The sequence below is a fragment of the Sitophilus oryzae genome, unplaced genomic scaffold (assembly GCF_002938485.1).
Source record: "Sitophilus oryzae breed Bouriz unplaced genomic scaffold, Soryzae_2.0 scaffold_942_pilon_pilon, whole genome shotgun sequence".
Taxonomy (NCBI): Eukaryota; Metazoa; Arthropoda; class Insecta; order Coleoptera; family Curculionidae; genus Sitophilus; species Sitophilus oryzae.
In genome coordinates this window covers 565552-590850 of record NW_022147575.1, presented here as the reverse complement: position 1 = coordinate 590850, position 25299 = coordinate 565552, and the positions used below count along the sequence as shown (strand labels likewise).

The 25299-nt window shown below is 32.0% G+C and overlaps 2 protein-coding genes across 7 annotated transcripts in view; both read right to left on the bottom strand.

Moving 5' to 3' along the window:
* The window catches only part of LOC115891003, a 19712-nt gene extending 3440 nt beyond the window's left edge, over positions 1-16272 (bottom strand). The window contains exons 1-6 of one of the 3 annotated variants that reach the window (XM_030911387.1): positions 15719-16272; positions 12268-12525; positions 12018-12211; positions 11145-11367; positions 7161-7369; positions 26-245 (exon numbers count right to left, since the gene is read on the bottom strand). In XM_030911387.1, the coding sequence (XP_030767247.1) occupies positions 58-245; positions 7161-7369; positions 11145-11367; positions 12018-12211; positions 12268-12525; positions 15719-16200 (1554 nt within the window). In that variant the 5' untranslated portion in view covers positions 16201-16272 and the 3' untranslated portion in view covers positions 26-57. Of the gene's footprint in view, positions 1-6; positions 246-7160; positions 7370-11144; positions 11368-12017; positions 12212-12267; positions 12526-15718 lie in introns of those variants that run through there. The other 2 variants (XM_030911386.1, XM_030911388.1) reach the window with 2 other exon arrangements.
* A 1685-nt stretch (positions 16273-17957) lies between these two features.
* LOC115890969 overlaps positions 17958-25299 on the bottom strand; it is a 110823-nt gene continuing 103481 nt past the window's right edge. For all 4 annotated transcript variants that reach the window (XM_030911341.1, XM_030911338.1, XM_030911340.1 and 1 more), the window contains one exon: positions 17958-18354. In XM_030911341.1, coding sequence (XP_030767201.1) covers positions 18275-18354 — 80 coding nt within the window. In that variant the 3' untranslated portion in view covers positions 17958-18274. The remainder of the gene's footprint in view (positions 18355-25299) is intronic.

The window sequence follows — 25299 nt, the reverse complement described above, 5'->3', positions numbered from 1 at the left end:
GATTTTATTATGAAGTTTATATAAAATAGTAAACATGTAAAACAAGTTAAAATATATTCAGTCTTCTAGTCCTTTCTTTTCAGTTTTCTTGTCGTCTAAATCGACATTCATTTCGGGGATTTCGATTTTCTCAACATTTATGTCAGAATTAAGTGAAGACGAGAGGCTTTCCAATTTTCCAGATACTTCTTTGAGGGCATTAACTTTTCGTACTAAAACTTCTTCCTTTGAGTTTACCTTTGCGGCTGAAAACAACAAAAAGAGAATTGAATTAATTTAAATAATTTCTTCAAATAAGTCTTATGGGTATACTCTGTTTTTTTTTCTCATGTAAGATTTCGACAGACGATGACAGAAAAAAATGCAGATGACGTCCATACCAATCTATTTATTTCACTAAAAAAAGTTTCTAATATTTTTAAAGTTTACTATGGATGGGTTTATACAGGGTGGTCCGAATTGTATTCCGGAAACTTCGGCAGCATATTCTGTGGAAAAAAAATAAGTAAAAAAGTTCGTATAAATATACAGGGTGTCCCAGGCTGAGCGTGCATTAGAAGTTTCTAGAGAACCACAATATCTAGATCGAAGATTTTTTACATATCAGTGTTTTACAACGAGATCTATCGATTAAAAATATTTTCAATATGGCGGCACTTCCGGAAATACCGGAAATTGAGAGCAACTTTCTTATTTTAAATAGGTACCCCTATTTTTTATTACATATTTAAATTCTCTGTAAAATTTTATGAATTTTGATATACCTATATTGATATACCACTCTATACCTAACATTAACCGTTTTTGAGAAAAAATATATTTAAAATTTTCGACAAAAAACTATCTGTCAAACGAAAAAAACTATCTGTCAAAAAAATTTGTATAGCATTAAAGTCAAATTTGTGATTACCACAGCCACTGTGACATAAAGAGAAGACATGTGGCTATCTATTTCAAAAACTAAATTGTTCAAATGTCATATAATAATGGCGGTAGCTGTCATGGAGTTGAGCAATTAAAAAATTATCATAAATCATTTTTTTCAAATGGAAACCTACTTTTTTTATTTCACTATTGCAAAGGTTTACCAATTCCCCGTTACTTTTTGAGTATACATGTATATATACATGTACATACTATACCTAAAATAAATCGTTTTTAAGTTATTTAAGATTTAGTTTGAAAACATATATTTTTCTTGATTTTATCAAGCGTCCTTTGACATTAAGTGTCAAACAGTCAGACAATTAATTTATATCCATCTGTCAGAAAACGAATTATTTGAATTTCCGATATTATAAATACAGACTGCCTTAAAAGTTTAAAAAGTGTATTTATAAAAATATATCTCGTATTTTCGCTCTTTAGTGATATCTAATAGTTGATATTATTAATAATATACCGTATGATCGAAAAAAAAAACAGAGTTGGCTTGGAAATGATGATCGATAACATACTGCTTTTTGGACAAAATGTCATAATATAACATGGCCAGATCTATCGTTTTACATCACTTGACGTTTAAAGTCATAGGGTACTGATTAAAATCAAGAAAATATACGCTTTAAAAGTAAATCTTAAATAACTTAAAAATAATTTATTTTAGGTATAGGAACATGTATAGTCAAAAAATAACAAATTGAAAAGCCTTTTCACTAGTCAAATAAAAAAAGAGGGTTTCCATTTGAAAAAAATGATTTATGATAATTTTTTAATCGCTCAATTCCGTGACAGCTGCGGTCATTATTATATGACATTCGAACAATTTCATTTTTGAAATATATAGCCACATGTCTTCTTTTTATGTCACAGTGACTGTGGTAATCACTAAATTTGACGTTTAGGCTATACATATATTTTGGACAGGCAGTTTTTTTGTTCAAAAATTTTAAATATTTTTTTTTCCAAAAACGGTTAAAGTTAGATATAGAGTGTTTAATATCAAAATTCATAAAATTGAGAGAATTTAAATATGTAATAAAAAATGGGGGTACCCATTTAAAATAAAAAAGTTGCAGCTAGCTTCCTGTATTTCCAAAAGTGCCGCCATATTGAAAATATTTTTAATCGATAGATCTCGTTGTAAAACAATGATATGCAAAAAATCTCCGATCTAGATATTGTAGTTCTCTAGAAACATCTAATTCACGCTCAGCCTGGGACACCCTGTATGTCCTAAAATGCTTACTTTCGGAGATACAGGGTGTAAAAGTTTCATTTTTATTTCAATTTTTTCCAAATAATTTCTGAAGTAACATCAATATTTGGATGAAAATTGGTGTCTGGGAGTTTTTTGACATGAGAAATTTGGGATTTTGATGTCAATATGACTCCTACTAGTAGAGGGCGTCACCTACATATATTTTAACTGGTTTGAAGAGTAATAAGTTTTCGTCCGAAAAAGGTCTCTTGGTAAAAATCGCTACGAATAATGGTTTTCGAGATATTTGGAATGGAAATTATCAATACCTGTCATCATTGACATAAATTAAACATGTTGACTAAATAGTTATTAGACTGAAATCATAAATTTGAAATGTTTTTGTGCCAAAAGTTCAACAGAAACTGTTTTATCATCATTTTTTGCAGAAAAATTTATGATTAATTTCAAATAATAAAAATTTCCCAAATTTATTATTTTAAGTGAAATAACTATCTACTCAACGTATTTATTACTCGTCAATAATGCCATGTATTGTCTATTTCCATTTTAAATATCTTAAAAACGGTTGCTCGTAGCGATTTTTACAGAGATATATTTTTTACGTAAAAAGTCACAGACATGTATATTTTTTTGCTCGGTACTTTATACAGGTACGGTCAAAAAGTTATTACGCTTCAAAACAGTTAAAACACATGTAGGTGGCGCCCTCTATTAGTAGGAGTCATATTGACACCAAAATCAAATTTCTCATGTCAAAAAACTCCCAGACACCAATTTTCATCCACATGTTGACATTACTTCAGAAATTATTTAGAAAAAATCGAAATAAAAATGAAACTTCTACACCCTGTATCTCTGAAAGTAAGCATTTTAGGACATACATTTATACGAACTTTTTTACTTATTTTTATTTGCAGAATATGCTGCCGAAGTTTCCGGAATACAGTTCGGACCACCCTGTATATAAATCCGTCATGCGTCATCTCTTGTTGTTTTTAACCAGATTTATTGATTTATTTCAAAAATGACAGATCATATTTCAATATTATTGGTTTAACGGAACAATGAACGACAAACGGACGCCGCGCCGATGCGTACGAACTCGACTTAAAATTTTTGAGAGTTGTCAAACTCATGCCAAATTATAGGTTATAATTTTGTGTCAAATTATATCAAATAGAAATGATAACTATTTTGCATTTTGGACCGTGTTATTACGTGTGTTTCGTGTTTTTTTTTTAAATTAAGTGGAGGAAAACTCAAAGGGGAAATTACGTGTTGACCCAGACCATAGATAATATTCGGTGCCCAGAGACAGTTTGCCAGAGATTATGGCCAGACAGTTGTATTAGCCACAAATAAAGTTTATATACTATCTTGTATATGATACCAAAAACTGGAGTATTTGTAAAATAGCAACACACGATAGGTAAATAATAATCATATTGAATAATTATACTGATAAATGTAACAATAAATGCAGGAAGTTGCTTGAAACACCTCTTGAAAGCAGAAAGTATTTTTATATCTTTTTTGGTATGTGATGTTTTTTAAAATACACTCTTGCTTGTTTTGTATTAACACATACTGTATTTGTTTTTAATAAAATAACTCGATTAGATTTTTTCAATTTTATACATTATTTTTTCACAATATTTTGAAGCAATTACTTGTCACTCAAATTTTAAATATATTAATTTTCTGCAATGCGTTTCAATTGTACCAACTTATTTCTTTGTAAAATAAAATAAACTACTTTGAAAATAAAATGACAGACACATCTATCACTGTCAAGGATCTTGTCGTTGGACAGACTATATTTCGCCACTGTAAAAAAATCGGCTTGTCAGCAGTGATTTACTAATAGACAAATTTGCCTATCGGACAAAAAAATGCTTAACGTTTCGGGAAGTATATCTCTTCGCGTCGTCGGAAGCAAAAAACACAAAGAACAAATAAAAAAATATTTAAAATATCGAAATACGACTATTCAAAAACATTTTAGTTTTTTTTTCAACAGATGCGTATATAAAAACCGTTGACTTTCTGTCAAAATGACATTATATCAAGTTACACTTCAAAATTAACAATTACCTGATAACAATTACTTAATGAGGTGAAACTAAAAACGCTCAATCTTTCTGTATGATTATTTTTTAATTTATTTTTAATTTTTACTTGTGTTCATTAAAATCAAAGAAGGGATTGCCATACATTGCTAACCTTTACAGATACTTGAGCAATACAATTATTTTTATTAGACTGCATTAAAAAAGCCTCTAATTTTTCGTTTAGAGGCTATGGCTTTTTACATAATAATTTTAGCATAGTCAAAATCTACTCTGTGCCCGGTGTTCCATGAATGCTGACAAACCTTAGGTTTGTGAAAATCGCTCTTTCTTAAATTATATGTCTATAAATTAATTAAATAGTTTTTTTTTCTTTATTCTTTGTATTTTTTTGCTTCCGACGACGGAAAGAGATAAACTTTCCAAAACGTTAAGCATTTGTTTGTTCGTTTGTTTATCTGTAAACTTAACTGCTGTCTCAAAAGATCAGAATTGCAAAAATAAGTTCATGGGAAAAACTTTGCAATGACTTACAAGAAAATGTTTACGGTCAAGCATACAAGATAATAAGATCCCAGCTGAAAAAAATGCCGCCCAGAGTTCAAATGGACCCAGAAGAAAAAATCAAACAGTTTAAGGCTCTATTTGTATATGAGAGACAAACCTGGTCTCTACCAAATAATATACAATCTGTGATAAGAGAATGTGATATTTTTTGTGATTCAGATATAATAAATACTGCCAAAGATACAAAAATTAACAAATCTCCGGGCTGTGATAATTTGCCACCAAATGTGATAAAAACGCTAATATTGGACAATGTAGAATATTTTAGAACATTTTTCAATAACTTTCTTCAGAGAAATGAATTCCCTAAAGAATGGAAGAGATCCAAATTAACTCTAATAGAGAAACCCCGGAAGCACCTAAATGATCCACCAAAATATCGTCCGATTTGCCTCATTGATGTAATCGGGAAAGTCTATGAGAAACTCATCAATACGCGACTCTTGGAAGAAATTAGGAAGAAACGAAATGGTATGCATCCAAACCAGTATGGATTTGTAAAGGGGAAATCTACCACACATGCAATGAAGAAAATATCGGATATCGTGAAAAGAAAAGCCACTTGGCGTAATGCTTTGATTTTAGTCGACGTTAAAAATGCATTTAATTGCGCGTCATGGGAAATAATTATTAAAGGACTTAGAAGAATAAGAAGCTATCTTCATAATAGATTTATAGTTCTCAATAGAGAAGATGAAAGAGAGGTATTCGGTGGCGTCCCACAGGGCTCGGTGCTGAGGCCAACTCTGTGGAACATATTATAGATAACATATCTAGTCTATATATGTGTTCCACATATTATGTGGAACATATATATATAGACAGTGTCATGGAGCTTACTGTACCAGGTGGGACAGAGTTGATCTGTTACGCCGATGATCTTGCTGTGATAATAACAAAAAAAAAACTAAAAGAAACAAAAAAATAAACGACCTCGACCTAATGCAGACTGTGGATGATACACTAAAGATCATAGCCAGATGGATGCGTGAGCACAGACTCGAAATATCTGTAGAAAAAATAGAGGCGATTTTACTGAGCCGCAAGAGAAAAGTTGACCATATAAGGTTTAATTTTAAGGATATAATAATAAATCCAGTAAAACAAGTCAACTATCTTGGATTCCACATAGACCGTGCACTCACGATGGGCCTGCACATCAAGGAGGTGTGTCTGAAATCACAACGAACTGCTAAAGCGTTGTCCGCAATACTGCCAAACGTTCGGGGCCCAACACCAGCAAAGAGAAGAGTGTTAGCATATGCGTGCCAGAATATTATTATGTATGGAGCACCTGTGTGGAACGAAGCAACCAATATGCACGTAAATAAAAAAAAGACTTGAAGGTGCACAGAGAGTCATGGCTTTGAGGGTCTGCTCGGCGTATCGGACAACTTCAACTGAGGCAGCCTTGGTAATATCGGGTCTGGTGCCCCTGCATCTTCTCTCAAGAGAAAGAGAACGACTCTTTCTCAAGGGTGAAGTACAAACCAGGGCAAGCAGAGAGATGGAGAGAAACCGCACAGTGCAGCAGTGGCAGGCAGAATGGGAAGTATCACAAAAAGGAAGATGGACATATAAGCTCATCCCAAATATAAATATGTGGATTAAAAGAAAGCATGGAGAGGTAAACTTCTATCTTACTCAAATTTTGAGTGGTCACGGAAATTTTGGGAGTTACCTGTGTAAAATTGGAAAGAGGGAAGTCGCGGAATGCCGATACTGTGCTGAACCCAATGATACTCCAGAACACATAATGTTTGCTTGTCCAAGATGGGAACAGGAAAGATGTGAGGCACGCATGACGACTGGTGGCAACATCTCCGCAGATACCTTCTTAAAATCGGTAACAGAAAGAAGAGAAAACTTTGAAGCCATCTCAAACCTGGCCCAAAATATACTAGAGGCAAAATACAGCGAAGAGCAGGGGTAATGAAAAAAAAAAGGAACAGTCCGGCGTCTACTTGAAGAGATGCGTCCAGCGAGTCCAGGTAGACGTGGCAGGAGCGAGGGGGTGATGTTTAGTGGGTAGTGTCCTCCAGGCAGCTTAAGGAGAGATTTAGTCCCACACTCCGTACGTAAAGGTATTTTACACCTCCAAAAAAAAGGAAAAAAAACTTAACTGCTGACAAGTAGTTTCCGTTGGATTAACGCCAGCAGTGTTTACAAAAAATAACTATTTTATTTTGTATATTTTCTTGCAGTGACGAAATACCCATATAGGATTTTTTTGGAGAAGGGTCTAGATGTTTCACCAATAAATAATAATGTAAATAATAACGCTGAAAACTAGCTGTACAGTAAAATAGAAATAAAATTATTTAAGTTACAATTCTAGAATAAATAATGGGAATACATACTGGGTGATGGTACATGTAGGCGTTTCAGGTTCAAGTTCATCATCTCCATCTGAACTTCAATAATTTCTTTTGTAAGTTCGATGTTTACAGCCAGGTAACAGTTCGGTCTAACTTCTTTCAAAATATTACTTAATGTTTCTAAAGTATCATAGCGTTTTTTCTGAACTGCATACTGAGACTCGATATCTTCTTCGAACAGTGAGACAAATCTAAAATTGTTTTCAAGTAATAATCACATAAATTTCAGCAGCTTATTAAACGACATTGTCTTTATTTATTTTGCTTACACAACGTTTCAGTGAGAAGTATCACTGACCATTATCAAGTGTGAACGAACAAGTCTAAATCCTAAAACTACTCAGCTTATATACTAGAGCCGAGCATTCACCCATGAAGAAGTTAAGTGCAACCAAGCATGAGATTGTCCATTTAAAATGCCTGCATTGGAGCGTTTTATCATATTGTTGAAATTGCCATACTTGGATTGCCATACTAAAGATTTTATTACTGCTAGATATGAATACGGCCTTTTTAAATTTGTGCTTTTTTCAATGGACTTTGTGGACAACCCGGGCTTCCAACCATTTTATGTTGTGGTGCTTGGCTACACATGATCTGCAATGTCCGACTTCATTGTTTCACCTCTTTGCGTATGTTTTTTTTTTATGTTCGTCAAGTCGTACATGTAGTACGTAGTACGTTTTGTCTCTCCAATATACGACTCACCGCACTCGTAAGGTAATGATACCTGGTAAATGCACTCTATCTTGTTTTGATAGTTCCGGTTTTGTTTTTGTTAGAACACTTCTCACGACTCGTGTACTTGACAAATATTTGTAAATGGTATACACGGTGCGTCGAGCATTTATACAGAATTTTTATGTTATTTATTAAGACGCATTCTCACGGCTCGTGTACTTGACAAACATTTGTAATTGGTATACAAGGTACGTCAGGCATCTATACAGAATTTGTATTTATTATAGGAACTACGCCACACTCCCGCCGGACGCTGTAGGCCAATAAAAAATACTTGCCAAGTACACGAGTCGTGAGAACGCGCCATTATAGGAATTACGCCGCATTCTCGCTAGACCCTGTATACCAATAAAAAATACTTGCCAAGTACACGATACGAGTCGTGAGAATGCGCCTTTAAAGTAGTCCTAAACTTAAAAAGTTTTAATTTTATAGTGCTTGGCTATTCGCCTCATCTTTCCCTATGTTCATTTCATATATGTCGTCAAGAGAGAGAGAGAGAGAGCACTCCAGCTTTCTCAGTCGAACTATCCTGAAGCAACCAAAAGAGGTATAGTTAAAACATTATGTCATCAAGCAATTACTATATGCAGTGATCAAGAATCTCTGAATTCTGCACTAAGTAATATTAAAAACGATTTGCTTCAGAATGGTTATTCTGCAAAATCTCTCGACAATATTATATCCAATTGCAAATCTGGCTCATTGGTGCATCAAGCCTATAGCAAGTATATAGTATAGTATCAAGCCTATAAAAATGTCTATACCTATGTGGCGGATTCATCTCTCCAAAAAATCCTCTATGGGTATTTCGCCTCTGCAAGAAAATGAAAACTACTTGTCAGAAGTTAGGTTTACAGTTATACAAATTTGCCTAACGAACAAAAAAATGCTTAACGTTTCGGAAAGTTTATCTTTCCGTCGTCGGAAGCAAAAAAATACAAAGAATAAATTAAAAAACAACATACCTATTTAAAATATTTAAATTAAGAAAGGGATTAATTATTTAAAGATTTATCAGCATTTATTGGACACAGGGCACAGAATACATTTTACTTTTTTAATACAATCTAATAAAAATAAATGTATTGCTCATGCATCTGTAGATGTTAGTAATCAAAGACATTATAAATATAGACCGAACATCTCATTCATAAATCCTCGTTGGTAGTGTATCAAACATTCCAATGTGTCAAACAAGGACAGAAGAGACAGAGAAGTCTAAAATTTCCGACCCCGGCAACTTGGCGCATTTGGATTGTTCTAATGGCCAGTGGCGTATCGTTTTTTGGAACGAATTTAATTAGTAAAGAAAAAGTAAAGTAATTAGTAAAATGTTTACTCCATATTAATATACTACATTAACACTTTCTCGTCAGATGAGTTTTGTTATAAGGTCTAATATAATAATATAATTAATATCCCACATATACTTATGTTGAAACGTTAGTAGGTAGTTTTCGAAAATCGCTCCAACTTCGATTTTCAATTTAAACTTTCAGTTAATTCTATATAAACTTTCAGTTACTTTTGAATATTTACAGGGTGACTCAGGCTTCCGAAAGAGTTCTATATTAGGTTTGTGGTTGGTGACTTCTCTTTCAATTTTTTTTTCAGAATATGGAGGCAATGGTAAAGCACATTTTAGACATTTTTGTAAACATAGGTGGCCGGAACATATTTTCAAACTAAAGTTGTAGATTTGCCATTAAATTTCCATTCCAGAAATACCTAGGGTTGCCACCTGCCCTTTTTTGAAAAGGACAGTCCTTTTTTGGAATAACTCATCCTTTCGACTTTTTTTGACTTAAAAAGTCATTTTTATTTACGTATTTTCCCTGAGAAAATTACCTACAGCAAACAGAAATATTATTTTCGTCCAAATTTAATTAGAGATGTTATAAAACTTATAAATAAATTTTTCTTGTTTAGAATAGGCAACATCATTTAGAACTTCCCGTTTAATCTCAAATGACAATTTAGGTTTTAGTTTTACCTTTTTTGATCTTAAAAAGAACTTTTTAAAATTAGTAATTAATAACGATTTAGTTAGTTCGCAATTGATAGCTTCCTGTAAAGTACTATGTAATAGTTGTTTAATCTTGTATTATTAATAACTTCCTATACTTTAGGTATAATTAATTTATTTGAGCTTATTTTTCTACACATTTGACGCTGTCGTACCATATTGACAATTCGCAGATTCAAAAGTACGTTAAACAAAAGCAAAAACTACTGAAAAACACTGAAAAAGTTCACTTCAGGACTTATTTCCGACTTCAAACACACCCAATAAGCTAAACGTAGTACGCTATAACGGACCAAAGGCCGTCGCGAGGGTGGTGGGACGGACAGCTATTTCATTCTGGAAGACTAGCAGCGACGTTGTCAATAGTTCTAGACGTTCCAGCACATTAAACAGTAAACATGTCCTTTAATAGTAACGCATATATCCTCTGGTTAATAACATATTATTACGCATTCTTCTTTAAAAATAAACTATTAATTTAATTAAGAAATTGAGATTTATTGATATCCGGTAAAGGTTTTAAAGTCACCTTTTCTGCAAATCAAACCAAGTAGATAGGCGCAAATTTGAGATGTGGCAATGTCGCCTTCTCTATCTCAGTTGGTTTTTACAGTACGTAGTCAACCTCCGATTGTTTGATCGGGTTAAAATGCAAAATGTGATATCTGTTCTTCCTAAATCTATGTTACTAATGTATGGCAATCGCTTCGTTGATTTTAAAGAACATAACATAAATAAACATAACATACCTACGTAAAAATTTAAAAAAATCAGACAGAAAGTTTGGGGCTTTTTGGTTTTACCTTATTAAGTAATAATTGTCATCAGGTAGTAACTGTTAATTTTGAAGTTTAACTTGATATAATGTCATTTTAACAGAACGTCAACGGTTTTTTTGTAGACGTGTCTGTTTTTAAAAAACTAAAGTGTTCTCGAATAGTTGAATTTAAATATTTTAAATAGTTTTTTCTTTATTCTTTGTATTTTTTTGCTTTCGACGACGGAAAGAGATAAAGTTTCCGAAACGTTAAGCATTTTTTTGTTCGTTAGGCAAATTTGTGTAACTGTAAACCTAACTTCTGACAAGTAGTTTCCTTTTTCTTGCAGTGGCGAAATAATCAGAGGATTTTTTGGATAGAGCAAGCCTATAGTAGCGTTTTTAGTAGCATACCATAAAATTAGGAAAATGTTTTTACCTGTATAATTCACTCAAGTCCAAACATAGATTCACATACTGCAACGGAAAATCTCTCAATGTATAGTATAGTCTGGCTCTTTTCACCCATTTGTGAATGACAGAGAACAGAATTTTTGCCTGCTGCAAATTTTCTATTCTCGAAGTTGGTACAACTGGAATTTCGATTTGCATCCCTTGGAATGTGAGCAGCGGTTTCTCAGCATCTTTAGTTGGTTTGTTTTCTAAAAAAATATATAAGCGATGCCAATTAAACTTTTAGTTACGTAATCGAGGGCGCGATTTTTAAATTCATTGTTGGCCAACCATGGACATATTCGGCGCCGGGCTGACTAACTGGAATTTGAATTTCTCGCTGACGATTCAGGTGGTAGCTCTGCTGCAATGATGTCAAGTTGCCACATTTATTTATTTATTTCCTGACATTGTCATTGCAGTCGAACATTGTTCTTTTTAGAACCTCTTTTAGTGCGAAGTGTACAAAATAGCTTAATAGCCGTTGCAAAAAGCTCATCGCAACCTTATTAGAATATTTTGAACGGGAAAGCGGTAGTAATGGCCCTTTATGTCCCTTAAGTGCTGTTAAGGAGGTGGGTTTTGTTGATGTAAATAATAACTGTTTATATATTTATAATTTATTTTTGTTTCCTAAAATATTTTGATTAAAAGAAAATATGTAAAATTGGGCAACGCTGTACCGGTCAAGCTTAATCATGTGACTAAAAGTATCATAATTGGTATGATCCATATGTACTTACTTAGTTTGTGTAGTTTATGTATTGTTAAAAATTCATTCAGTATAACTATACTCTTTTTTATTACTCAGAGGTAAGATTTGGACTTCTAATATTTGTAGTACCGTAATGAATATTACCTAAAAGAATATCTGTACTGCTAGATTCAATGTCAGGATTGATTATTGCTGGACTTCTGCTATAATTAAACAGTTGTAACCCGTAAAATACCCATGACCTAGCCAGATCAGCTTGAACAGCATAGATCTCTGGATTTGGAGCTAGAGACACCTCCAAAGGATTCAAGACGGATTCGGCTGCTGCCAAATGATACCTAAAAATCGGAAATTACCAAAAAGGTCAGAATTAAGTGTTTTAATTCTACTATACCTAGTGTTCTCCCAATCCTTTTCGGTTATAAACATTCCAGCAAGTCTATAACACGATTCAGCCCATCTGATAACATCACTTTCACCAAAATCGAACTGTTTCTGCAAAATGTCGTGTTGCATTTTGATGTTTTTTGACGTTTCCCCTAACTTGGCATAAATCCACGACAGCATGTGCATGTTGTTCAACGTCAAGCGGCTCAGTTTCGACAAACATACTGAAGGGTTCTTTTTAGTGTTCAGAAACAAGTCGTCAGTGCTAAAAAATACGCGTTGATAAAAAAGGCCGATTAAAAAAATATGCGATAGAATACAGGGTGTCGCCTCTCATACGACACGGAGGCTTCAAGGAGAACGACAGTTTCTATTGAAATGAAATTTTGAGAGTATATATATGCTAATTTAGAGCATTTTCAGTGTTCTGTACCCAAAGGGTAAAAACGGGAACCCTATTACTAAGACTTCGCTGTCCGTCCGTCCGTCTGTCACAAAGGTCTATCTTATGAACCGTTATACTTAGCTAGATGGATGAAATTTTTACAGATAATGTATCTATGTTGCCGCTATAAGAACAAATACTAAAAACAGAATTAAATAAATGTTTATAAATAAAAAAGTACTTTCACTAAACATTATCTTTTTTAAGTAAGAATTTTACATAGAATCTTTCAAGTCGTCGGTGGCCGCGTGGTTAAAGCGTTAGGACTTTACGCTGCTATGATGTTGGAGTCGTAGTACTGTAGGTTGAATCCTAGTCAAGGCGAGTTTTTTTAATCGTTTTTTTTTCAAATTTTTACATATTTTTACATATATATTTTTACTTTTTACATATTTATTATTGATTAATACAATTTTTAGTAATGTGTTTCTTCATTTTTTTTTAAATTACTTATACGCGCATTCAAAATTTCAGCTAAATCGGAAAAACAGTTTATAATAATATAGTGTCGAATTTTGTATAGATAATGAATGGTACGGAACCCTTCGGTGCGCGAGTCCGACTCGCACTTGAACAATTTTTTAAAAATATAGGTGTTCCCAAAAAAAGTTACACATTAAAATTGCGTTTTTTGTAACCCTATAATTTATTGATTTTCGGATTCTAGGAGAAAAAAAAGGTGAGTTTCATTAGTATGTTTTACATACCGGGTGTTGCATCGTCGGACGGGACATAGGAAATCCCATGTAAATTTTAATGGGGTCAATTATTGGCTTCCCTAATTATTTTAGAGAATAATTCTATTTAGGTTTATTGAAGAGCACTAAAACCCACATTCAAAAGAATAACTTTAGATATTTTTGATTAGCTCGTTTACGAGTTATCGCCGATTTCTTTTTAAATATTTCTCCTTTCTTATGGCCCTGTATTTACTTATGAGCACCAGTCAAGGTAAAAGATAACTGTCAAATGAAGTTGTCATTTCAGAAATTTACCTATTTAGGGCTTTGTTATTATTGAAAACTCATTCCTACATCGGATAAATCTTAAAGATGTATTTATAAATACAAATTAATATGAATAAAAGTAAAATAAAGTAATCAATTACAAGGTTAATTATAGTATTATTACAATATTCAATAACTTATTAATTTAGGTACTATTAAATTGTTAGAACTTTAGGATTTAAGAAGGTTCAAATATTCCTTCATCGACTGCTAGACAATAACCCAGGCCATCATAACATTCTCTTCTTACATTCGCTAGTTGGTAAACTGAAATTCTATTGCATTCGGAAGAAATAGCATTTTTTAACTCGTCTAGATTTGGGTATTTTTTATCCTTGTATATCCTGTTTTTTAAATGGCCCCAGAGAAAGAAATCATTTGCCGAAATATCAGGAGACCTTGCTAGCCAATTTACTGTATGATTTAGGCCAATAGCGTTTCCGTTAAAACTATTGTCTAAATATTCCCGAACAGCCGGGGTACTATGTGCCGAGCAGCCATCCATTTGGTACCAAATTTCCTGATTTTCCCTAGCGGTATCATGTAAAGTAGATTAAATATGATTTTCGAGTAGTTCCAATAATATTCTGCATTTAAATTTCGCGTAAGAAATAATGGCCCGATAATACTGTGTCCGAATATCCCTGCCCAAACATTTACTTTCTGTGGATATTGCGTCCTTGTTTCGACAAACCTGTGTTGGTTTTCTTTGTTCCAATATCAATAATTTTGAACATTGGGTTCATTATTTAAGGTAAACGTGCATTCGTCAGTGAAACATATGTTTTTTAAAAATTCCCTATCCGTGTTTGCTCTTTCCATCATATCAAAACAAAACGCCTGCCGCCGTATTTCGTCCCCATCTCGTTGCTCTTGGTGCTTTTCATATTTGAAGGAATAGTATTTATGTCGTTTCAAAATTCGAAACGCTGTAGTGTGATCTATTCCTATTTCATCCTCAAGTTTCCTTGTGCTGATCTTTCCATTGTTCTCTTCCACGCACAATAAAACTTCCAAGTCGGTATCATTTCTTGCATCTTTTCTCTGTTTCTGCCTTGCTTCACATCGGCAGTTATTTATTAGGGTACCTTTGGTCTCAAATCTTTGGATATTCCTTGCGATTGTAGATTTTCCAGGTATCGGTCTAATCGGATACAGAGCAGCAAACATGTCCGAGACCTTTTGATAACTATTTCCTTGATAATACCATTTAATCATCAATACTTTTTCTTCGGTAGTGTAATTCATGACTAATATTTTCGATGTAGGTATGAGTTTTTAATAATAATAATAAAGCACTAAATAGATAAATTTCTGAAATGACAACTTCATTTGACAGTTATCTTTTATCTTGACTGGTGCTCATAAGTAAATACAGGGCCATAAGAAAGGAGAAATATTCAAAAAGAAATCGGCGATAACTCGTAAACGGGCTAATAAAAAATATCTAAAGTTATTTATTTATTATTCTTTTGAATGTGGGTTTTAGTGCTCTTCAATAAACCTAAATAGCATTATTCTCTAAAATAATTAGGGAAGCCAATAATTGACTCCATTAAAATTTACATGGGATTTCGTATGTCCCGCTCGACGATGCAACACTCTGTATATGTTGTATACATATTTAACATTTTCAAAAAATAGAGAATAACTTTTAATTTTCAATAAAAACTACCTAAACTGGAATTTTCCCGGTGTAGCCTTATAGGTATAGTTAAAATAACTATTGTACTTTAAATCGAATTAAAACTTGACCAAAAAAAAAGATACAGGGCGAGACAAAATTAATATTGAACATTGGTCACTTTTAAAAGAAAGTAACTCTTTTATTTTAAAGTAAATCTTATTATTTAAAAATAATAATCATATATAAATATAAACAAGCAAATAATTTTCCTGGGTGGATTGGAAATGGTGGAGCAGTATAATGACCAGCGAGTTTCCGACAAAATCTAAACATAAGCAACAACTTAAGCGAATCTAAATTTTAATTATTTTGTACTTACCTAAACACTTCAGGGCTACATTTATCTCCTTCTTCTATAGCTTTCAACAACAGTTCCTCAGCTTGTTCTAACTCCCCTAACCTGGATAATACATATGTCAAATGATTCACAATTCTCATATACAAAAATGCCACTTTGGGATCATTCCAAAAGTATTTGATCAACTCCAAAGCCTCTTCCAAGTTTTTCTTACTCGGAACAAGCAAGCTTTCCGACAAAAGGATTTTGGCCTTTTCGTAAATTATCGAAGCTTTCATTGACAGAATCTTCAAGTATTCTTCCGATTCTTTTGGCGTTTTGTCGAAAATTTCATCGATTTTGGACAGGATTATGGAAAATTGTTTATCAAGAGGGTTTTCAACTTCATCTCCACCGACAGTTTGTTGGCCTGAGCCTAACTTGTAGGACAACGAGTGCTTTTTGAGTTCATTGAAGCAGGCTTGAAGCTCAATGGAGAATACTGATTCGGAGGTAGTAGTCATTCTTGGAGATTTTAGGGAGAAATTTTGGTGGAGCTTTGCTTATGTGTCACTGTAATTTTTGACAATTATTTTAAAACCACTGAAAAGGTAAGTGATAACCTTTAATTATTATTATTATAATAACAACACCATTGTAAACATATTCCTGAATAGGTGAAATATGATTGACGAGATGGATTATTTCTGATCTCTGTGAATATAGGAGCATCTTCTTATGTTGTCGTATTCTAAATTCTATATGGCCGAAAAAAAACAGTGTCATCGATGGCTATGAAATAAAATTATCATTTTATTTGTGAAATTATATGGGGAATCGTCATTTCCAAGCTAACTGTACACCGTTTTGTTCGATCAGACGGTATAAGTACTGTTCAGGGATCTAAACAAACCAGTTTTTTTTTCTTTAATTCGAGAATATAAAAATGGTGTATAGAGGATAGTATGTAGTATACTCCAGCGGCGTAGCGTGGCGTCAATACAAGGGGATGTAATAAGTAACTGTAATTAACATTTTAATTTTAATTTTGAAGTTACAGAAATAAAATATACCAAAAATATAACAGGTTAAAAAAATAATCAAACCAATTTAAAAAATTAACTAAAGGGTATAGACGGATTAATATGGGAAATCTGCCCCCGCGGCTTTTTTAACTCGCACTCAGGGGATCGATTTGGTGTCGAATCAAAATAATTCATCTAAATTTTTAGCTCTTTAACTCAAACGGTTTTCGAGATTTTCAGAAAAACTGTTTTTTTAATTATTTTATTTTTATAGTAAAATTCAAAATTAATTAATGATGATTTTTTTTCTAGTTCTTAGAAGTCTAATACATGAAAAAATAATATGATCATAATTCTTAAACGAAAAGCCGATTTTTAGCGGAGGAAGGAAAATTAAAATCTTCATTTTTTAACCTTTTTGAAATATGTCACTCACTAAAAATCGTCAGAAAATGTCCTTTATACTTCCTTACACTCAGGATTTATTTAGAATTTTTTGAAGTAGTGGATCAATATGAAAAAAATTAACATTCATTTTTTTTCTAAAATCTTCTCGGACTAATTTTTTGTAATAATTTTTATGTTTATTTCTGGCAAGGATGCATTTTTAATGAAAAAATATTTTCTAACGCACTTTTTTAAACTAAACAAAAATATAAGTTAGTTAAAACAGAAGATTTTAGAAAAAAAAACGAGCTTAATTTTTTTCATATTGTTCCACCACTTCAAAAAATTCTAAAAAATTCCTGAGTGTATAAGAGTATAAAAGACATTTTCTGACGATTTTTAGTGAGTGGCATATTTCACAAAGGTTAAAAAAATGAAGATTTTAATTTTCTTTCCTCCGCTAAAAATCGGCTTTTCGTTTAGAATCATGATCATATTATTTTTTCATGTCTTAGACTTCTAAGAATTAGAAAAAAATCATCATTAATTAATTTTGAATTTTACTATAATAAAAATTAAATTGAAAAACAGGTTTTTTGAAAATCTCGAAAACCGTTTGAGTAGCTAAAAATTTAGATGAATTATTTTGATTCGACACAAAATCGATCCCCTGAGCGCGAGTCAAAAAAGCCGCGGGGCAGATTTCCCATATTAATCCGTCTATACCCTTTTCTGAGAATATTTTAATTTATTATAGGAGAGCTCAGTGACTTTTTTTAAATAAAAATGTAATACAATATTTTGCTCTGCATGGTAACATACTCTTTTCTAGTCTCTTTAATCATTGCTTAAAATAAAACAATTATATATTCGATTCCAGACAATTTAATAACATTTACAAATGGAAATATCTTACACTAAGGTTTCAACAAAAGAACGTTTAACATAGAAAATCTAACATAGTTCTTGGCAATTTATGTAAGAGCTATGTTCCAGCCTTTAGGGACTTTTCAACAGGTCAGGATTCTTTTTGGTCATTGGTTTCTTTCATGTTCTGTATTTTTCTGTTAAAAAGTCGATCGATTTGATTTTAGGAAATAGGAAAGGGAATAGCATTATAGAGGGAGACCACCGATGTTATATATATCTAGTAATGGGAAAATTGTTTTTTGGGATATTTAAGTTATTACTCTACAGTTTCGTCATTCAATGGCTCCTCTAAATCATTGCTGCCTTTGAACATAGGTGTCTTTGGTATGTTGTTGGCTAAAACAATAGAAAAGTATTAAAAATGGTACCTAATGAATCTAATGATAGATTTTTTATACAGGGTCCGGCAATAGTGCGTCAGGTATCCTAGCTATCTCCTAGAATAATAAATTTGGGATTTTGTGTGCAAGTGCAAACCTGAAGTATGTACTAAGATGTATTATAGGACAATATTTTAATTTCTTCAGGGTAGCTCAAAAAAGAGTGAGTTGATCGGGATGATTTTTTAATTAGAACACCATGTATATTATTGCATTTTTGGCTTCCTTTTAGATATTAATATATAAATAAAAAAAATATATTTTTTAGCCTATCTTAAAAAAATATTCAAAATACAAGAACTGTCCTGAAATCAAAACTATGTTAGTTATTCACTTTAGATAGTCTTTATTTACTTTGCTTTAAATATCGTAATCTTAAATCATACAGGTGTTCAAAATTCTACGCCATCCTGTATGATTTAGGATTACCATATTTATAGCAAGGTAGGGACAGACCATCTAAAGTAAACACTTCGAATAGTTTTGACACAGCTTAAGTAAAAACCAGCTCGGACAGTGTAGCGTGCCGCTTTGATCTTTTTACGCTCGGATTTGCGATTCGAAAGAGGGAGAACACTAGAGCGGCGAGCTCTCTCGCCACAACCAATAGCCGCGTAAGCGGCAGTCAGCCCAGAGATGTATTAAAAAAAATTTACACGTGACGTAAAAAATTATTCGACTGGTGCTAGAACATAATTTAGATACACAATTGTTGACTTTAAATAAATATGCATTCTCAAAGAAAAACATTTAAAAAACAAATTAATTAATTTATTTCTAGAAATAACAGCAAAATAAAATAGGTACATTGATTACTTATAGTTATTTACGAATGTTTCCAAATTAGGAGCTTTCGGTTTTTGTTTGCTACATTTAAGTTCTTATTAATATTCTTTAAGGTATTAATAAATTAACTTTTTGCGTATAATTTTAACAAAAAATACATTATAGGAAAATTTTGACAAGGATGGTTGAATTTAATTGAAATAATTTAAAGAATTTATATAATATATTTTCATTTAAGGAAAGTTCTTCAAAATTGTTCTGATAAAATTTTATAAAAAACTATTTAAAAACAAGTTTTTATTTAAATACACTAAAAAGAATAAAATAAACTTTTTCTTTAAAACTTTTATTATGAACTTATAACGTCATTACACAATTTTAATATTAATATATAAAAGCTTGCCGCGAGATTTGAGTGTACAGGTGCACTCATAAAAATCTGGTAGGACAACTTTATCTTGTAATTCCTGGTCTAGTGGTCTATCATAACACAAACTTTGAAAATGAGACAGGGTAGACACAGGTTTTAGTTAATTTACCTGTTTATCGATGTAGAGAAATCTCGCGACAAGCTTTTATATAATATTAAAATTGTGTAATGGCGTTATAAGTTCATAATAAAAGTTTTAAAGAAAAAGTTTATTTTATTCTTTTTAGTGTATTTAAGCTTGTTTTTAAAAAAAGTTTTTTTTGTAAAATTTATTTTCTACTTTTTAGTAGCTGGTTTCTCAGTGCCACACATTTAAACGCAATTTTTTTCTTAAATAACTTTCTATGGGCATCCTAATAATATGTATATCGATTTTCATTAAAAAAGGAGAACTTAAAAAAAACGACAGCTGTCAAATTTGACAGTTCAAATGTGAGAGATCCAATATATCGATTTTTATCAAAATCGGAGAAATTTGAAATTTTTTTGACAGCGCAAAATTTTTTTCTTTCATTTTTCCCATGGCCGTCCTATATATCAATTTTTATCAAAATCGGACAACTTTGAAATTTTTTTGACAGCTTGAAGAAGAAATTTGATAGCTCAAAATTTTTTTCTTTCATTTTAGCCCATGGCCATCCTATATATCAATTTTTATGAAAATCGGTTGACTTTGAAATTTTGACATGTCATTAAACTGTCATTTTTTCAAGATGGTCGTCCATATATTTTTTTCATATGTATATACACACAATATACCTATATATATAATTTTAGCCCGATCCATTCATAAATACCGTATGATCGAATAAAAACGGCGTCAGCGATGGCTATGAACTGAAGATCGCTGTCATTTTATATGTAAAATTATATGGGAAATGTCATGGATCGTCATTTCCAAGCCAACTGGATGCCGTTTTTATTCGATCATACGGTAGAATTTTAAAAAATCAAAAACCTCAAAAATGCCGCTATTTTGACAGCTGTCTAAAATTCGGGTCATGCATTTGGCAAAAATGTATTGTCATCGGGTCTGAACCTACATGCCAAATTTCAATCTCCTACAATAAAAGGAAGTGGTTCTAATTTAGCTTACAAGATTTGCCCCACAAAAACCTACATACATACATAGATAGTTGTTGATACAAAGCTTATAAAAATAGCCTCCAATGAGCAATGATAAATAAACCAAATGATAAATAAAAAAATGGTCACTTGGCATTAGCAAGCCTCCAAATAAGTGGTCTTTATCGTTTTGAAAAGCTCTAAAGTGTGAATACTTTTGAATTGAACATTAATTTTGAATTGAAAATTAAACAGACTATATTTTGAATTATTTGTGTAACCAGCAGCCGCACATCCCGGAAAACCTTTTCCCGTTCCAACAATAAAAATAAAATTGAAATAAAAGCACAAATACCTATGGGTAAATATAAGAAAAAATCGAATTAAAATCTTCCGTAATACGGCTCTACACGTCACCGGTGGAGGTTATGCATCGACTGAATCCGAATGAGGCGTTTTAAATTCGAGCGTGGGAAAAATTGGCGAGTGTCCAAGCTATATTATTCTGTAAGCTGTGGTTTTGATATCAGGATACAGGGCAGTTCTTGTATTTTAATTTTTTTTTTAAGAAAAGCTGAAAAATATATATTTTTTATTTATTTATTAATATCTATGAAATTATCGAATGTTTACTCATATCTTAGGATTATGTAAAAAGTGATCTGAAATAATTCCAAAAATGCAATACTATACAGGGTGTTACATTTAAAAAAAATCATCGTGATCCACTCACACTTTTTTGAACTATCCTATAGAAGTTAAAAATATTTTCCTGAAATACATCCTAGTACTCACTTTAGGTTTCCACTTAAACAAAGTACCCAAGTTTTTTATTTTAGGAACTACAGATGCCCAACGCACTATTGCCGGACCTGTATAAATACAACTTTATATTATATACAGTGTGTCAAGAAATTGACTAAAATCGTTCCAATTTATCGATATTATACAGGGTGATTCACGGCCATGGTATGTTGGACTTTACGGAGTGATTTTTTAATTTTAAGAATCAAATTCCTCATTTTCTCAATTCTCTCAACACCCAGAAATTATTTGAAAAAAAAAGAAATAAAAATGTTAGACACCAAGCATGTTAGGACATAAATTTATAAGAATACAAATCGGACAACCCTGTATAAATATTATAGTGGCTTGCTTTTTTTTATGCATTTAGTCTGAAGAGTTATATACTTCGCTTAACATAACTTTCATTCTAGCTATTAGAACTTAGTCGACCAAAATTCATCTCCACTTTGTATTTTTTAAAACTCTTTTATTTCTTACATTCTTTAGTGGTGAAGTGTGAAAATGTCTTTAGTGGTGAAGAAGAAAATTAAAAAGTTATAAACACTAGTGATCGATACAAAAACGTTTTAGTTTATATAAGACCTTCTAATTACTTTTTGTATCTTTCAATTACTTTTTTGATGACGTAGTTTATTATACATAAATATTATACCGGGTGGGTGCATAGTTGTGGGAAACATAGGAAATCGCATGTAACTTTTGAACTGGCCAGATATTGGATCCCCTGAATTTTACAGAGTAACAAGTCTACTCTAAAAGTTTCATTTGAATTGCTAAAAGCACTTGGAAGAAAATTAGAATAAATCGAAAAAAAAATGAAAACTTCTGCAACCCCTGTACAAAACAATGCAGAATCGGACTTGGGTTGATATGAAACATTAATTTTATTTGTGCGTGAGGAATCTCCTCGCGCAAGATGGCATATGTTTTTTGTAACACCATATATATGTTACGGTTAAAGTCCAATATACGGTTAATATCGACATTACCCGGTTAATCTTGAGAATAACACACAACAAAATAACGAAAAACCTAACCAAACCCAAACATTAACCTGTTAATGTCGAACTTAACCGGACATCGGACTTTAACCGTAACATAAATATACATATTAACTTTATTTTCTTTAGATTGAGTATTTAAAAGCAATTAACGGAATGGTTTAAGTCGTATCTGAGCAACAAAAGTCAACTTGTGAGGGTGGATACCACGTTGTCTTCTAGCAAGCCAATAGAATATGGAGTATCACAAGGCTCAGTACTAGGCCCTATTTTGTTTCTTCTTTTTATTAACGACATAGCTAACATAAACATCAGTGGTAAAATATGTCTTTTTGCGGACGACACTAGCGTCATTTGGAGTAACAAGGACGTCAGGGAACTTCATAGGATTATATCAAATGACTTAATCACCATAAATCTTGGTGAGATTCGAACCTCCTGAGTCTCAACATTTCTAAAACTAAAGTTTTTTCGTATAAAAACTCGCTGCAGCCTTTTGTACTTAACAATACCACCATTGACGCCGTAAAATCTGTAAAATTATTAGGGCTTGTTGTAGACAATTCTCTGAAATGGGACATGCATATCGACGCTTTGTCGAAAAAATTAAGCTCTGCCTGTTTTGCATTAAGATCTGTTTCTAAGGGGCTTAACTTGTCAGTGGCTAGAACTGTTTATTATGCACTTTTTGAGTCGCACCTCAGATATGCTCTTCCATTCTGGGGTACGTGTTGTGCGACTCAATTTGACCGCATTTTCAAGCTCCAGAAGAGAGCTGTTCGATATTCACTGAGACTAAACAGCAGAACTCATTGCCAGGACTTTTTTAAAAAATTAAAAATATTAACTCTTCCTTCCTTATTTATATTAAAATCCGTTTGCCTAATACGTAAGCATGTATCAGCTTCTCAAGAAAGACCATCTCACACTTATCCACTCAGAAAGGCGGAACAAGATCTTTATCTACCTACCCCACGCTCAGAGTTAGTTAAAAGTTCAATATTATACAACTCGAAAAAAAAATGCACAATCGCCTGCCATTTGAAATCAAATCCATAACATCATTTTCTTCATTTCGCAAAGCATTGAAATCTTATTTACTAGACAAGGCTTTCAACGCCGTAAATGACTTATATTTTGATAATCGAATTTGATCTTCTAAACACTGGCCTAATGTTTGCTATTATTATTTTTACCAATGACATCGAGGTAAATTTATCTAGAGATCATTGATATTTAGTATAAACTTACTAAATATTTTTTAATCTTATTTTTATTTTTTTTTGTTCTTTGACATTGTAAACATTTATAAATGTTTATTTTAAACAATAAGACTGACAATGTTATTTGTATAATGTTTTGTATTCTCTTTTGTTTCTTTGTTTACTTCGTTTGTTTACTTTACCTTTGTCTACAAATTGTAAAATTTTTTGACAACAAAGGCATTTATTTATTTATTTATGTGAATTATAATAGGAAAACATTTATAAGGTTGAGAAACTCTGTATTAGAACAATATTGAAGGTAAAAACAAAATAAAAATAGATGTTAAATATCTAAGTGTTAGAGAATGATATTAAAAGAGGAACAAACAATGTTGGAGTCGTTAGATCGTTAAAAGCCAAGATAGAGGCGAAATATCCGAGAGATAGACTCGTCTGATTCCACTATACTTATAATTACCAGCTTTTATAAGGCATTCTCCCTGATGCATACCCATTAGGTCCGCTAAACATATTTACATGGAGTTGTTTGGTAGAGGATAGAGGATGTGCCAGGCCGTCAAAAAGCTCTTTCTTATGGAGAGTAGGGATGGGCGCTTTAAGGAAAATATATCGATAGATAAATATTTTTCAAATGAAACGCCTTCTAATTTGCAGGGACGGATACGGGAGTAGTAAAGGTTGATTCTCACTATACCTTCCATATCTTCCGGCTCCCTTCCGTTTCCCCTTCCTTTTACATAAAATTAGTAGTGGGAACTATCGAATGAATACTATCAAAACATTCGATAGTTGCAATTCATTCGAATAATTCGATAGCTAGTAAAAAAACATTCGTTTAAAACTATTCGAATAAAACTTATCGAATAGATGCGTCATCTGCCTTATTGTATTCTAGTAATTCGGAGGCAAAAAGCATTCATTTATAAAATTCATTCATTTATGAAATCCATTTATTCGTCAGGATCGATTATAATAAAATATTAACTGGATTTTAGTTGTCGCCCGGCGACGTAGGTTTCTTTCCGAGAAACCCGACAGCGGTCCGTGGCATTGCTATGAAAGAAGCCGGCATCTTTGATTTTTTGCGGAGTCATATGAAGATAAGGACACATTATTTTTTTTATTGAGGTGCTAGTATTTACACAGAAAATATATTATGAAGGGCGTTGTTGCCATATATTGGTATTAGTTGATATTAGCAAAGAATATTATTGTTTGGCTTTAGTTAGTTAGGGATAGTATGTCTATATATATTTTGCATTTTTTTTTATTAATATTCTGTTGTTACACTGCAATAATACTTGTTATTTTGGATGTAGGAAAATGATTTTTAATGTTTTTAAGCAAAGACTGGTTTAATAAAAATAATAATAACAGTAATAATTTGTTATACCTATTAACAACAAAATTTTAAATAATTTAATATAAACATTATTTTACGTCGTAGCAAAAATTTAATTTTCTCACCCCATAATTTGAGTTCGATAACCCCATTTACTTAACCACTTAATACTAAAATATGATTATTAAGTTCAACTAATTCATATTATTAAAACATCTAAAATACAAATATGTATTTTTAAAAT